The sequence below is a fragment of the Tupaia chinensis genome, unplaced genomic scaffold, assembly GCF_000334495.1.
Source record: "Tupaia chinensis unplaced genomic scaffold, TupChi_1.0 Scaffold141724_1, whole genome shotgun sequence".
Taxonomy (NCBI): domain Eukaryota; kingdom Metazoa; phylum Chordata; class Mammalia; order Scandentia; family Tupaiidae; genus Tupaia; species Tupaia belangeri.
Genome location: NW_006201581.1, coordinates 335,084 through 352,530, shown reverse-complemented (window position 1 = coordinate 352,530; position 17,447 = coordinate 335,084). Strand labels below are relative to the sequence as shown.

General features: G+C 38.4%; 1 protein-coding gene and 1 long non-coding RNA gene across 2 annotated transcripts in view; one reads left to right on the top strand and one right to left on the bottom strand.

The window, feature by feature from the left end:
* The first annotated feature begins 563 nt into the window (after nucleotides 1-563).
* LOC114005073 (uncharacterized) lies at nucleotides 564-13,519 on the top strand. The gene is made up of 3 exons (XR_003546991.1): nucleotides 564-1,449; nucleotides 6,687-6,877; nucleotides 12,751-13,519. It is a non-coding gene; the product is annotated as an uncharacterized LOC114005073 (long non-coding RNA).
* A 707-nt stretch (nucleotides 13,520-14,226) lies between these two features.
* The window catches only part of LTN1 (listerin E3 ubiquitin protein ligase 1), an 87,460-nt gene continuing 84,239 nt past the window's right edge, over nucleotides 14,227-17,447 (bottom strand). The window contains exon 32 of the mRNA XM_006163268.3: nucleotides 14,227-16,528. Within this exon, the coding sequence (XP_006163330.2) occupies nucleotides 16,466-16,528 (63 nt within the window). The 3' untranslated portion in view covers nucleotides 14,227-16,465. The remainder of the gene's footprint in view (nucleotides 16,529-17,447) is intronic.

Genomic DNA, 17,447 nt, shown 5'->3' with positions numbered 1-17,447 from the left:
GAACCAGAACAGGTGTGAGATGTACTGTAGGGTGGAGTGAAAGGAGCAGGGTGCAGAACAGTGTTATCCTATTTTAGAAAACCAAGAGTTGGGGGTACATCTGTATGTTTATATAGGAATGTCCCAGAGGATAAATAACAGGTAGCAGTGGAAGAACTTTTACTCTTTTGTGATAGCATTTGTATTTGCATATGATAATGTTGGAGAATAATTGTGGATTATCATAGGTGTAGTTAACCAAGTGGTAAATCCAATTGGATCTGCCTTACCAGATGTGGTTCCAGTGCTGGAACAACTTAACTGTCAGAGGGTAACAAATATCTGACTAAAATTCAGGAGCCTTTGCCTGGCCCCATACACTAGTGGGTAAGAGAGCCTAGATCCCATATGGCAGCTGTGGTTCACGTTCCCAACCCAGTAGCTTGAGAGGCACTCTGGGTGCATGTGTGTGCATTCCCAAAATCCCAACAGGATAGAGAAAGGATTGTGGTGGTCACACTCCATTGGAGGGGGTGCTTTCTCTGTTTCTGTCACTTCCTTTGGCTAGCACATGCACCCTTTTACAATTTAAAGGAAAAAAATTCAGGGGCCTTTGTCATTGAATTTTGTAGGGGCCAGCAGTATGGGGGCATGTTGAGACATTGGTAAGTCGTTGCATCTAGCCCAAACTACAACCAAGAGAGGCACCACTCTTAGTAGGTCTTTGGGATTTTAGAGGCAACATATTCCTGTGAGTGTGCTGCTCCAATCCATGTACTGAATGGCTCAAAAAAGCTCCTGGATTTCAGTGAGGCCCACAACAGGACCAAGCTACGCAGTGGTCCAGGCAGCTGTGCTTTGTCACTAAAGCTGTATGTTCCAGCAGATCTAATGGTGTTTGAAGTGGCAGTAGCAGATAAGGACGCTGCTTAGAGCCATTGCCAGGTGCTATTAGGTGAATTTCAGTGCCAGCCTTATGATTTAGACGAGGATTGACTGTTGCTAGCATTTACTGATAACTATTTTCCTGTTGAGAAAGAGCTCTTGGTTTGCTATTGGTTAATAGAGACTGAACACTTAACTATGTGCCACCACGTTACGTGACCTGAGCTGCCTGTCATGAACTGGGTGTCATCTGACCCAGCAAGCCATAAAGTTGGGTATGCCCAGCAGCACTCCATCATCAAATGGAAGTGGTATACCTATGACTGGACTTGGCTATGCTCCTGTTCGGATAAGCTCATACTGAATTAGACTGGACCCTAAACCTAGTATCACTGGTGTCCACATGAGAAGAGGAAATTTTGAACATGAAAGACAGATACGGAAAAAATACCATGTGAAGACAGAGGCAGAGATTAGAATGATGGGTATGTAAGCCACAGAAAGGCAAGGATGGCCGACAACTACCAGAAACCAGAAGAGGCAAGAAAGGAATCTTTGGACCCCACAGGTGGCATGAAAATTAAGGTAACTGCAGCCCACATAGCCTATTGTGCTGTTCGAGTCCTGTATCTGGTGGTTTGAAAATCACACTGAGCACATGTGCATACATGCCCCAAATCCTGAGGAGAGTAAGGATTGCTACGTGACCATCCCCCTTGGGGGGTAATTTCTTATTTCCCCACCTCTGGCGAGTGCATGTACCCTCTTACAAAAAACTGAAAGGGAAAAAATAAAAAAGGATTCTTCCTTAGAGCCTTCAGAAAGAGGGTGAACCTTCCAACACCTTTATTTTAGACTCTGACCTTGAGAACTGTGAGAGAAAACATTTTTGTTTGAAACTACCCAGTTTGTACCACTTTGTTATGGCAGCTTTAAGAGACTGACACACTAACTATAAAATTAAAAGCATTATTATGGATATAGATACTAAGGAATGGTAAAGGTTTATACTTTAGTAAATATTCACAATTCTAAGTCTGACTTCAACTAGCAAAATATGATTGTGTTATATAAAAAGAAACAGTGCCAGCTCTGTGACACTGAAGTCTTGTGTTGCTTAAAAGAAGCTGGATCCCATGGTTAAAATCCCTGGCCCATTCCACCTAAGGCGCACTGATGCATGAGTGCGAGTGCCCAAGATCCAAAGGGCTGGAGGACTAAAGGAAGCCGAGGAATCATGGAATGGGCAGACTCTCTGGAGGGTGTTTTATCTCTCTCTTACGTGTATACACATGGTCTATTTTAAAGAAATTAAAAAAAAATAAATACAAGAATAAATTGACAAATCTATTATCATACATGAAGATTTAAAATTATATTTCTCAGTTGCCACTACATCAAAGAGACAAAAGATATGGAAGACTGAACAGCAATAAATGTGATAGTAAACTAATACAGAACAGTGGAACCAACAGATAACATATAGCTCAAGTCCACACAGGATGTTTAAGAACATAATCACAGATTAGATATAAAGACATTCTCTATAAAATTCAACCAGTACTATATAGCCTATATTCTCTGGCTCTAGAGCAATGAGATTATAAATCAATAAAGAAAAGATAAAAGTTTCAAATTTTACAAACATTTGCAAAATTTAAAACATGCTTCTGAACATTTCATAGGCCATGAAGACCTAGCAATGGACTGGACAAGACTGGTCCTATAGTGCAGTGGTTAAGCGCTGTACATTAAGAACTGGGTCCCACATGGCCAAGTGCAGTTTGAATGCCAGCCCCAGCAACTTGAAAGGCATCCGAAGTGTGTGTGTGTGCCCACAATCCTGACAGGAAGGAGAAAGCATAAAGAACTGCAGGCGACCAGGCACCATGCAGGGTGCTTTCTCTACCTCTCTGATGAATACACACACCTAGCAAAAAAGAGAAAAGAAAAAAATTACTGAACAAGGGGTGAACTCAAATATAAACTATAAACTTTAGTTAATAGTTAATGCATCAGTATTGTTTGGTCAGTTATAACAAATGTCCAAAACTAGTGAAAGAAATGAATAATGTGGAGAACTCTTTATGTTTGCAATGGGAGAGGGGGGGTTCCATAGAAGCTATACTTTGTCCTGTTTTTCTGTAAACCAAAAGTGTTGCAAAAATTAAATATAAAAGGCCTGCCAATTAAAAAAAATTCAAACAGTTAAGTAAAAAATTCAGGCTAGTGGTAACTGGGTAGGATGAGAGGAGGCAGAGAATGGCAGGAAGAGGGTAGAAAGAGCCGGCACACACAGACATCCTAAAGGTACTGGTAAGAATGCACCTCCTACATTGGGCAGAGGGTTTCTAGGTGTACACCTTATTTTAAATTCATGTGAGCAAGACCATGATCTTCCAGTTTATGCTGTACTTGTGTACAAATTAACTAGCAAGGGTGAGCAGCAACCCTAGTAGGATCTACCCCCCTTTTAAGAGAGATTTTTATTATTGGGTATGTGTGCTTGCCAGAAAGAGACAGAAAATGAGAAATCATCCCCTGTTGGGGGGGTGAGGGGTGGGGAGGGGGATGGCCACACTGCAATCCCTTCTCCTTTCTCCTCCCAGGATTTTGGGCATGCACACGCACCCAGCATGCATTTTAAGCTGCTGGGTCCAGGACTTGAATCGTGGTCGACAATGTGGGAGTTCAGTACCACCTGCTGGCCCCAGCCCCCTTCTTTGAGAAGAATTATTTATTTATCATTTTTATTATTATTTTTTAATTTGCTATAGGCCATGTACACTCACCAGAGACAGTGAGAGAGTGATCTGGGATTCAAACCACAGTCTGCCATGTGAGAGTCAGCCCCCCAACCACTATGTTGGCCCATAGAGCCCCTTAAATGAGTAGTTATATTCAGGCTTTACAGTCATCCATAACTGGCAGTCAGTCCATCCTACCAAAAAGTACAAATTCAGGACCAGCCAATTTTAAGAAATAATATTGTTGCTTTCAAATGCATGACAGGGATAAGGACCAGTGAGATGTGGCTGTGTCATTTGTATCTGTTCTCAGCACTTTCAAAGACTCATAAGCCTATCTTTATGAGACCTTATGACTCTGCTTACTCCCTCTAACACTAAAACTTAAATAAGAAACTAACTGTATAGGGAGAACCCCAGTGATGCAGCAGTAACAGAATGCTCTGTGAGCCACATGGGAAGACCCTGAGTTTACATTCTGAAGTCTCCCTGTCCATGTCAGACATGAATGCAAGCCCGCGGTCCTGGCTAGCTGAGGCTGAGGGTGGATTGCAACATGAGGGCTCCAGTGAGTCTCACTCTCTCACGGAGAAATAAACTTAGGGAAAAAAAAAAAAACAACTCATATTTTTAAAACATTTCACTTTAAAAATACTGTTAAAAAAATCTTTGATACATTCAAAAGAAAAATTACTAATAATGGGTCAGCCAGTGGGATCGTGGTTGAGGTGGCTGGATCCCACATGACTGACTTCAGTTTGAGTCCTGGACCTGATGGCTTGAAAAATACTCCCAGCCCATGCATTTGTGTGTCCAAGATTTTGAGAGGGGAATATGGAGGAGAAGGAATTGTGGCAGGGCCATCCTCCCTTGGGTGATTTCTCACCTCCCCCCATTTTTCTCTGGTGAATGCATGATCCCTATAGCAAAAAAAAAAGCTAAAAATCAGAAATTAGGAAATGCAATGAAAGTAAAACTTAGAAGATTTATAGTCTTAATACTTGGAAGAAATGAAAAGATACTCAGTATAGTAGATGTCCAACTTGAGAATTCAAAATAAATTCAAAGTTAGAAAATAGGGAAATATAACAAAGATAACAAAAATTAATTTAAAAAGAAAATGTCAGGATATTTTTTACATAAAAATTATGATTGTATTAATAAAAAATGAGTGTGAGCACAAATGAAAAGATAGTATTATGAACACATTGATATCAATGATTTTTTTTTTTTTGGAGAGGTTTTTGCTATAGGGTGCGTGTGTTCGCCAGACAGAGACAAAGAGACAGAAAGAGAGAAATCACCCCCTAGGGGGAATGGCCACACCGCAATCCCTTCTCCTCCATTCTCCTCTCGGGATCTTGGGCACTCACACACACGGGCCCAGCGTGAGTTTAAGCCACCGGGTCTGGGACTCGAACTGTGGTCGACTACATGGGAGTCCAGCGACACAACCCTTATGCCAACTGCTTGTCCCAATATCAGTGATTTTGAAATGAAGAGGAAATGGACAGTTTCCCAGTGCATGGTTCTCAAAACTGTAGAATATATCACCAACATCTAAAGGGTGTGTTAAACCAAGATTGCTGGGTTCCTTAGTCGTGGGACTGGGGCAGCACCGTAGAATTTGCATTTTGAACAAGTCCCCAGGTCTGATTAAGTTAAATAATATCACTCACCCCCCAAAATATCAGGTCCTAATAACTAAAACTTGGAGATGTTAACTTATTTAGCAAAAGAGAAATTGTTACAAGCTGGGTTTGTGAATGGCTTCCATCATATCCACCTAAATTGCTTTCATCAGAACTCTAGCAAATGGCCTCAGCATAACTGCAGAAGTCTGCAAAACTAAGCCATCTCACAAGAAAGGAAGGAATTTTTTGTTTGAGAGATTTTTGCTATGGGGTGCATGCACTGACCAGAGAGACAAAGACAGGGAGAATGGCCATGCCACAATTCCTTTCCCATTCTCTTCTCGGGATCTTGGGTATGCACACACATGCACCCAGTTAGTTTTAAGTTGCCAGGTCTGGGACTCGAACTGCAGTCCAGTACATGGGAGTCCATTATGCCATCTTCTGATTCCCAATAAAGGGATACCGTAGGGTACTGGCAACTTTGCTATCTTGGAATGCTCTCTTATTTAAACTTGTTAATTTTTATAACACCCTGTCAAATGCAATCAGTAACACACATAAAGAGCCAGCCAGGTGGCATGGTGGTTAAGGTGGCTGGATCTCATATGGCCAACTGAGTGGTTTGAGTCTCAGATCTGGTGGTGTGAAAAACATGCTAAATCTGTATGAATGCCAAAATTCCAAAAGGAGAAGGGAAGAGAAAGGACTGCAGCACAGTCATTCCCACTGCCCCCCCTCCCCGGGGGGTGCTTTGTCACTTTCTCTCCATCTCTTTCAGGAAGTGCAAGGTATGCACCATATAGTAAACAATAATAATAATGACCAACATAAACTATGAATAGTTTTCCAACCTCCTGAAAACTTACCTGGTACTTAAATATCACAGGTCACAGTTTTACCAGTTGTTTTGCCAATGTGTAACAGGGGTGTCATCATTTTTTTAGCTTCTTATATCAGCTTCCTTACCTCTCCCCACTCCCCAAATGATGAAACCAATACCAACTATTTTCTTTTTTTTTTTTTTTGAGAGGTTTTCGCTATAGGGCGCGTGCACTCGCCAGACAGACAGACAGAGACATAGAAACAGAAAGCGAGAAATCACCCCCCAGGGGGGATGGTCACACCGCGCAATCCCTTCTCCTCCATTCTCCTCTCAGGATCTTGGGCACGCACACACACGCGCCCGGCATGAGTTCTAAGCCACCAGGTCCGGGACGCAAACTGCGGTTGACTACGTGGGAGTCCAACGACATAGCCATTATGCTAACTGCTGGTTCCCAATACCAACTATTTTCCAGTTTTATCACATTAGTGACACATAAAAATTTATTGCTTATTAACTTTATCGTTTAATGTGATCTGTCCAAGGGGTGGGAATTATCCTATTCCATTCAGTCATTCAGAAACTCAGGATCCTTGTATTTTCTGCCACCATCAGCCTGTAACCTCCAAGCCAGCATGGATAGAGGAAGAGGAGGATCATGCATGGGAGGCTTTTATGAGCCAGTCCTGGAAGTAGCACACGTCATTTCATACTCCAGTGGCTGGAACTCAGTCAGATGATGCCAACACAGCTGAACTGTATGTCCAAAGGAAGGAGCAAATCTTTCCCCCAAATAATTGTATCATGTAAGTATAATGTTAATAACAAAACTAGATACATAATGAAGGAAACTACAGGCCAATTACACCAATATGGAGGGAAAAAAAGATAACAGAACTTCAACTAAATCTAGTAATATCTATAAAACAGATGCTACACTATGGCCAAGTTGAGTTTATCCCCGGAACATAACCATAGCTTAAAAAAAAAATCTATAAATTCCATCTCACATTCTAATAGATTAAAGAAAGGAAAAACACATTATCACCTCAACACATGTGGAGAATCATTTGTTAAAATTCAATATGCTTAGCAAACTAAGAAGAAATGTTTTAAACCTACATACCAAAATCTATGCCAAGTATTCTTAAAATAGAAACACTGGAAGCATTCCTTCAAAAATAAGACAAAGATACCTCCTATTACCATTTTCATTCAATATTTATACTGAATGTCCCAACCAGCAAAACAAAAAAATAGATGATAGATAGAGAGATAGATAGATAGATAGATAGATAGATAGATAGACAGATAGAAAGAAAGAAATGAAAGGGAAAAGGATAGGAAAGGATGAGCAAAACTGACATTATTAACATATGATAATATTTACCAAGAAAACCAAAAGGAGCCAGGTGGGCACCACGGCACAGCTGGACCTACATGGAAGGGTTCCTGGTCCACATAACAAGGCCTCTCTCGACACACCAGCTGTATGTATGTGTCTCCCTGTGCATAACAGGTGCATATGCAGGTCTGTAATTCAGCCTGGCTAAACCTGGGATTGATTGTGGTATGAGGTCCCGCAGAAGGGGCCTTTCTCTCTAATGAAAGAAATAATTTTCAAAACTTGTTAGGTCATTGGAAAAGTCATGACGTATTTTCTTATGCAAAAAGAAAATACGTCATGACTTTGCTGATGGCCCAACATTTATTATTTCAATTGCTACTAATAAGATGTGAGAGATAGAGAAAAAAAAAAAAAAAACTCCCCAATGGGACATGATCATGCTGCAATCCTTTTTTCAGCCTTTCTCTGTCCCATCAAGATTTGGGGCATGCACACATACATACCTGGCATGTTCATCAAGCTACCAGGGCCAGGAATCAAATTGCATTTAGCCATGTGTGATCTGGCTCACAATGCACAGAGCTTAACCACTGTGCTATGGGGCCAACCCATAAATTAAAAAAACAAAACAAAACAAAACCCTAAAAGAATCTCTTGACTAAATATTAGCACTAAAGTGCTAAGGAATGTGGTTGTCTCTACAGTATTCAAAAATCATTTGCATTTTGATGCAAAAAAAGAAAAAAGGTATTTTTGTAAAATTTTTTTGGTTATTCATGTTAGAGGATGTGAATGTACACACGTGAACATGAGTGGAGAGAGGCACTCTCAAGAGTTTGGTTATGGGGCCAGCAGGTGGCATAGTGGTTAAGGCTCTGGATTCCCATGTAGTCAACTGCAGTTCAAGTCATGGACCTGGTAACTTGAAACTCACACCAGGCACATGTGTGTGCATGCACAAAATCCCAAGAACAGAATGGAGAAGGGATTGTGGAATAGCCATCCCCTCTGAGGAGTAATTTCTCATTTTCTGTCTTTCTCTCCAGTGAGCAAACATGCCCTATAGCAAAAAAGAAAAAAACTCTCACAAAAAATAAAAAAAAAAATCTGGTCATGCCCCACTCCCTTTCCTCCAACCCTCTAACCCATCAAATCTTGGGCACTAGCATGTATGTCTGATGTGTCTCAGGCTGACCAGACCAGGGATTCAAACTGTGATAACTGGGGCCAGCAGACGGCACGGTGGTTAAGGACGCTGAACTCCCACATGCCCAATCACGGTTCAAGTCCAAGACCTGGCGGCCTGCTTTCTCACTTTCCCCCTCTCTCTCTCACTCCGTTCCTCTCTGGTCAAATTTAAGTAAATACATACATACATACATAAAAGTTAGTAATTCTTAAAAAAAAAAAAGAAACAACAACCTGTGATCACCATGTGGGATTCAGCTGTGCATCCCAGCTGTGTGGGCCCAAAGGTATTTAATAACACAAGCAATAGGCACTGTGAAATAAATCTAACATATACAAGACTAATAGATATACATAAATCTTTAACATTTGTTTAAAAGATAATTTAAAGACTTAAATAGTTACTACATGTTTATGAATAGGAAGAGTCAGTATCACAAAGATATCAATTACCCTATAAATAGAATTAAATTTCAGTCAAAATCCCAAAAGGGTTTTTTGTGGAAACTGAACAAATAGCCGAGAATAGTTAATAAACTCCTAGATAATAAGAGAAGCCTGAATAACCCAAATCTCAAATATTATTAAACAACAGTAATTAAAGACAGTTTTGTGTTGGCCCAAAGACAAACACAGCAGAAAGCCCATAAAGAAACACACATGGGGCTAGCAGGTAGTGTGGTGGTTAAGGTACTTACTGGACTCCCACACAGGGAACCATGGTTTGAGTCCCAGACCTGGCAGCTTTAAATTCATGCTGGGTGCATATGTGTGCATGCCCAAGATCCTGCGAGATGAATGGAGGAGAAGGGACTGCAACATGGCCATTCACCTGAGGGGTGATTTCTCACTTTCTTTCTGTCTCTGTCTCTCTGGCAAGCACATATCCACTATAGAAAAAAAAATCTAAAAGAAAAAATAACACACACACACATATGATGGGTCTTTAAAAAGTTCATGGAAAACATGTATTATAAAATAAATATGTATGAATTCCAAAATTTCTTTGCATTAAAATAAATTGTACTTTAATTCCATTTTCTCACAAACTTGTTAAGAAATATATTGGGTCATCAGAAAAGTTATGAGACATTTTTGCATAAAAAAAAAAAAAATACATCATGACTTTTCTGATGACCCAATATATATCTTGGAGATGAAACTGCAGAATAAATGGAACATACTATAATTAGTACTGAAAAAGGTGAACTGATATCTCTGGAGGATATTTTTTCACAAACATTTTGTAGTCCCTTTGTATATATAGGAGAAAAAAATGAAACTGGATTCCTACCTCACACATCATATATAAAAGTCCACTAAAATAGATTATGATGTAAATAAGAAAGGCTAAATTCTGAACTTGGAAAAATATAGAATATCTTTATGACAATAGGACAGAAAATTATTTTTATGAAACATTAAAAAGCAGCAAAGATCTTAAAAAACATTGATAAATATAGTTACATTAAAATTAAACACTTTTGTTCACCAAAAAGCACTGTAAGGAAAATTAAGAGAATCCCAGCCATGGTAGCATGTTCTGACTGACACTGCTACTTGGTAGCCTGAGACCACACAGGAGTTCTGGGTTTGATTCCCAGACAATCCTAAAGTTGGCTGTGGTGGCACATACTTGTAGTCCCAACTTGTAAGGCTAAGGCAGGAGAATAATGACAGTGAGACCCTTCCCACAGAAAGAAAGATAGGAAGGAAATAAGGAAAGAAAAGGAAGAAAAAAATTGAGAGGCAATTGTTCAAGTGTAAAATATCTGTAAAATACAGATATAAGCAGATTATACGAATAATTTGTACAAACCAATGTATAAAAAATAGAAATCCAATATAAAAATGCTTAAATGGGTAGGGGACCAGCAGTTGGCGTAATGGCTATGTCACTGGACTCCCATGTAGTCGACAGCATTTCGAGTCCAGGACCGAATGGCTCAAACTCATGCCGGGTGTGTGTGTGTGCCCAAGATCCTGAGAAGAGAGTGGAGGAGAAGGGACTGTGGCATGGCCATCCCCCTTGGGGGGTCATTTCTCACTTTCTGTCTGTCTTTCTGGCGAACGAATGTGCCCTATAGCAAAAACCTCTCCAAAAGAAATTTAAAATGCTTAAATGGGGACCAGCAGAATTAGTAATGGTTACTTTTTTGTACTACAATGTATTCAAACGTGGTTAGAGTCCTCGACCTGGTGGCTTAAACCTCATGCTGGGCACATACGCAGGAGAGTCCAAGATCCTAAGAGGAGAATGGAGGAGAAGGGACTGTGGCATGGCCATCCTCCCAGGGGGAGATTTCTTGCTTTCTTTCTGTCTCTCTGGCCATTGCACATGCCCTACAGCAAAAATCTCTCTCAGAAAAAAAAAAACAAAAAGCTTAAATGACTAATTTTAAAATGTTTTTTTAAATTAATTGCCAAAAGATATGTACACATGTACCAGAGAGAGAGAGAAGAAAGAGAAGACACCCTCAAATGGGGCCTGATCGTGTTACAATCTTTTTACTCTAGTTCTACAGCCTATCAAGAATTTGGGCATGACTGGTATTTTTTTGTTTTGTTTTGGAGAGGTTTTTTTGCTATAGGGCATGTGCGCTTGTCAGAAAGAGACAGAGAGATGAAAAGCGAGAAATCACCCCCCAGGGGGAATGGCCACGCCGCAATCCCTTCTCCTCCATTCTCCTCTCGGGATCTTGGGCACGCACGCACACGCGCCTGGCGTGAGTATAAGCCCCCGGGTCTGGGACTCGAACCGCAGTCGGCTACATGGGAGTTCAGCGACATAACCATTACACTAACTGCTGGTCCCATGACTGGTGTGGTGAAGTGCTTGTTTAAATGATATTTGCTTTAGATTTTATTTTTTGTCACTAAGTGCCAAACTTAATCTGAACAAATACTGAATTATTGAGAGCATCTCCCAAAACTAAAGAAAATGAACATTTTTCTAAATATAGATCTAGGTCTAATATCCAAAATATATAGAAAAAAACTCTTACAACTCAACAATGACAACAAAAATGTAATTTAAAATGGGCAAGATTTGAATTTCTCTAGATCTATAAATAATGAACAACTACATAAAATACTAGCAACTGTAGTTCTACATCTATACTCAAAAAAATTGAAAACAAGTACACATTACAAATACTCGTACACAAATGTTCATAGAGGCACTATTCATGATAGCAAAAAGGTAGAAACAACCCAAATGACATTCCTCATGAATGAACAGGCAAATTGTGGTGTATGCATACAATGGAGTATGACTGCATTAAAAAGGAACGAAGTACCAGCACTTTGAGCAAACCTCTAAAACATGATGCTAAGTGAAAGAAGACAGGCACAGAGGTCACATGTTATATTATTCAATTTACATAGAATATTCATAATAGGTAAATCTAAGAGACAGAAAACAGATTGGTGGTTGTCATGGGTGGGGATGAGGAGACAGGCAGTAACTTTTTAATGTACTAAACATTAAATGACCCACTTTAAAATGGTTATTAATTTTGTTATGTGAACGTCACTTTTTAAATGGTGGATCTAGCAAAAAAAGAAAAATAGAACAAAAAACAAAAAGAAACAACATAAACAACAAACATTAAAAATGAAAAAGCATGGGTCAGGAAACAGCATACCACAATGGAGTTTTTTTTAAAAAAGGACTTTACCAATCCTATATACAAAAGTGCATCATGACTTCCCCGACGACCCAATATAAACATTTTACAATATCTCATTCACAATTTTATATTGATTGCATTTTAAAATAGTATTTTAGCTATAATGAGTTAAACAAAATCTAATTAAATTAATTTCACCTATTTCTTCCTATATATTTAAAGTGCCTACTAGCAAAATTTAAAATAACATATGTGCCTCACATTACGTTTCTATCATCTGATGCTTGATTAGTCTATGCTTCTAAGACAATAATTCTCAACTCAAGACATTAGGCAATGTCTAGACATTTTTGGTTTTTGAAATTAAGGTACTGCACCGGCATCTAGTGGATTGAGACCAGCTGCTAAACAGCCTACAATGCATAGGACAGACCCCCAAACAAGGAAGTATATAGTTCAAAATGCCAATAGCAGGTGAGGTTCAGAAACTGTTTTATCGGTTTCTCAACAGATTGGCACACATCAAAAGTCCACTGCCTCTAGCTGGCCCTTTACCGAAGCAGTTAAGGACTGTGCGTTGGAAGCTGATCCCACATGGCTGGCCACAGTTCAAATTCTGGTCCTGGCAGCTTGAGAAACGTGCCAGCACACATCTATCTGTATGTGCTTAAAATGCAGGAAGACAGTATGGAGGAAAAAGGATTGTGGCATGACCACACCCTGTTGGGGAGATGCTCTCTCTCTCTCTGGTAAGTGCACCACTCCTACAACAATTAAAATGAATTGCCTTTTACAACCTACCTTCAATCTAATAACTTCTCTTTCCTTGCACCAGAGAAATGAAGCCTAGACTAGTGGAAGTATCTTCAGATCTGGCACTAAATTCACATCTGATTTTATTACCTATAGCTAACATCATCACAGTAGTGAAAAACTGAAAGATTTCTCCATAAGATGAGGAAAAATAAAAAGAAGTCTTTTCTAATCGCTTTTATTCAACATGAGGTTCTAGCTAGGGCAGTTAGGCAGTGGAAAGAAATATACAGATTAGAAAAGAAGTAAAACCATCTCTATTTGCAGATGGGAATGCTCCTATATAAAAGATATCCTGAGGAATAAAAAACGAACAAAAACTACTGAAACTAACAAGTACTGCAAAATTGCAGGGCACAAGATCACTACGTAAAAATAAATCTAGTGGTACCACATAAAGAATAATATAGTCAGGACCAGCAAATGGCTCAATGGTTACATCGCTGGACTCCCATGTACTCAACTGCGGTCTGAGTCCCAGACGTAGTGGCTTGAAACTCACACCAGGAGCATGCGTGTGTGCCCCCAAAATCCCAAAAGAAGGAGAGATTGTGGTATGGCCATCCTCTAGGGGGTGATTTCTTGCTTTCAGTCTCTATCTCTTTTTCTCTGGTAAGCACATGTGCCCTATAGCAAAAATATCTCTAAAAAATAAATAAATAAAGGACCAGCAGTTAGTGTAATAGCTATGGCGCTGGACTCCCATGTAGTTGACCACGGTTCGTGTCTCGGACCCGGTGGCTTAAAACTCACACCGAGCATGTGTGTGTGCGTGCCCAAGATCCCGAGAGGAGAATGGAGGAGAAGGGACTGCGGCGTGGCCATCCCCCCCGGGGGGTGATTTCTCGCTTTCTGTCTCTCTGTCTGTCTGGCGAGCACACGGGCCCTATTGCAAAAAACTCTCCAAAAAAAGAAAGAAAAAAAAAAAAAGAAAAGATTAGTGGGGAATTGGTAAATAAACTGATGTAATACTATATGGCAGTTATGTTACATGATAAAGCAAGTAACAAACCATTACATATAGTAGGAACCATGAATATAATGTAACTACTATGTATTGCTTGTGGATACAAACACATGAAAAAGTAAAAGTTCTTAAGCAAGGAGGAGTCATAACAACTTTAGAATAACAGGTTAGTTCTAGCCAGGGAAAAAGGAGAATTGCACTAGGGAGGTGTATGAAAGAGTAACATTTTATTTCTTTAAAAATCAGAAGCAAATATGGCAAAATAGTATGTGAAGAGTACCAGGGCATTTATATTACTCTTATTTTTCTTTATATTTGAAGTATTTTATAATTAAAAAGAATTTTAATGGGCACATATGGTATAACAATCAAATAATAACATTAATTATTCACACCACAAAAACATACTGAGTAATAACATATCATTTAAGCCACAGAAACTTATGTACAGTACATTAGAGCATATGATAAATAAGAGTCAAAATAAATTTAAAATTTTGCAATTTAATTTGGGCTTTTAAATTAATAATTTTGCTAGTGGGCTTTGAATTTCATGCAATTTTAAAAGGTCCTTATGCTAAAATTTTAAGGGTTACTATAATTTTTGTTAGAATTGTCAAAGCCATATAAATAAAACTTTAATGTGGTATATTCTAAATTTCAACCTTATTTTGGAAAGCCTTTTATTTAGCATATAAACAGTAATAAGCTTTACAATTATACTTACAAGTCTTAAAGAAATGTATTAAGAGTCCTAAGTCTGAAGAGTAGTTATTTAGTTATAACTACTTAATTATAGTGTTTCATCAAGAACCTGATACCCTAATACTAATGTGGAAAAACAATTCTCAATTATTCTTTTTTCTTTTGTACTTGATGTTTGAGTCAGAAGCCAAGAAGTCTCAATACTGAAAAGGCTATAACTAAGTTTATATTAAAAAAAAATTTTTTTAAAGAAAATTGTGTAACTTTCACAGGGGAATAACAGTCCTTTGGGATTACTATGTCAGAGACATAAAAAGATAGAACATATTTTAAGAAAGAGATTAAGAAGAGGTAGTAGAATTTTGCTATCTGTACTTTACTTACTAACTCTGAGTCTCAAGGCTTGAAGATAATAAATAATACACAGAAAAACTGAGGAAACAAAACTGGGTAAGACACTGCACCTACCAATACAACCAATATAACTCAAGAGGATCTGTAACTCAGACATAATACTTCACTCTCAACTACACTCCTCCGACCACATTCATGCTATTTCAACAATGGTCATTTTACCCAGTTAATAGTAAGCAGTAATTTTATTTAATGTGAGTTGCCTTTGCCAATTGAACATCTGAAACGTAAAGATTAGTTTATATTTGGGGCACAACTGTTAAGGGTAATAACGCTCTGGCAAAAGGTTTTTACCAACTCCACTTCAATCTGTTATACTCAATTTTATTTGGTACTAAAATCCTTAACACTCATTTCTGAAGGCTGAAAAAAATAAGCTCCTCCAAATCTCTTACTCGGTATAACTCTGGCTAGTAAGGATAGCAAGATTTGCTTATAGAACTGAATGCTGCCTACATTTCAAGTATTTACTTTCTTCCACTCATCTTTAAGTTTCAGAAATATTAATTCATTTCTTCCTTCACAATGGAAAGAACCTAACCACTCTCCTTTAGGAATGAAATAACTGAATTACTATTTGTCTTAAATTCTTACCCTCTGAAGACTTACTCAAACGGAATAAAAAATTCACTGACAGGTTTACAAATCAAATATCACTAATACATGGAAATAACTCTTTCACAAGCAAAAGGTCAGTGTCATAAACTTAATTTTCTGAATTTCATAACCCCTGGTAATGGAGGCACCTTAAAGTTCAGTTTATACTTACAGGGTTTTGGAGCATGCTTTGTCTAGCTTAAGATAAGCCATATTGATAGCTTAATGTCATTTTATCTTTAAAATAATCTATGAATACTATAATCCTACTTTGTTAAAATAAGTAAGTCGTAAAATATTTGTTGCAATAAATCAGCTCTTTCAATTCATTTTGCCTCAGATGGATTGTTCTAGAATACATATCAACAAACTGAATGGGTTTATCAGTATAATATAGTGGTATAATATTTTCACAAATTCCAATTCTATATTTTAGGGATTTTTCATATTTATTTTTAAGTATACAAAGAGATTAAATCATTAATATAAATAGTTTTTCTCAAATGTGTAATATTATTTTGTAAAAGAAAAGATTTCCAAACATTTACAAAGCAATCTAAAGATAAGTAAATCTGATTTTAAGATCATTACATTAATCAAAATAATTTTTCAGAGAAGGTCCTATTTAAAAGTAATGCTCACTGGCTTTCTCATATCAGCATTTTAAGATGGATCCAAATCCAATCCCTCTGCTTGATTTACTTCCAGATTCACTTCCAATGAAAAAATTTCAAAAGAAGGTCTCACGACAAAGTGGACAAGTGGATTTGTTGCTAGATGTAAACCATTTGTACTGAAAAAGAAAAGTTTTAAATGTTAAAATAATTTTTAAAGCTGTCATCATATATACACACACACATATCTAAATAACCTTCAAGTGCTCACCTGAGAGAGAGCGATAAAGAGGGAAAATGAGAAATCACACCCCAAAGGGGATGGCCACACCAAATCCCTTCTCTATTCTCTTGGGATTTTATATACACACACACACACACACACACACACACACTCTCTCTCTCTCTCTTTCACACACACACACATATACGCGCGCATAAAACACACGTACACACGCGCGCGCACACACACACATGCTCTGTTTTTCAAGCCTCAAAGTCTGAGACTTGAACCATGCAATTGGCCATGTGGGATCCACTACCTTAACCTCCATGCCACTTGCTGGCACAAAATATAAAAATTTTTGCTCTCAAGATGGTTACTGAACTTGAGCTGTTAAATATCATTTTCATTGACTAAAAATGAAGATTTTCTGCTGAGACTTCCCCAACCACATTCATTTCTATTCATTTCACTGACTGTCTAGACAGGTCCAAGTGAACAGTATCCAAACAGCTGAATACAATTAGGGCTAGAATATTCCTCAACTCCCATTGAATCTGATATACAGAGTGAAAAACAGATTGGAAGAGAGATTGCATATCACCTCCTCCTGCACACCTCTGAATGCTCAGATTCAACTTCAAGAATTAGGAAGAATCACACCATCCATTAGATGACCAGAAATCACTCACTGCAGGGTCACAAGAATTATGGGAAAGCAAAAAAGTACCTCTCCTCCAAGGGAAAAGAGTATAACTCTTCTTCATCCTCAGAAAGTACAATGAAACTTGCAGAAATGTCAGATAAAGAATTTAGAATATTGGGACCAGTAGTTGGTGTAATGGTCATGTCGCTGTACTCCCATGTAGTCAACC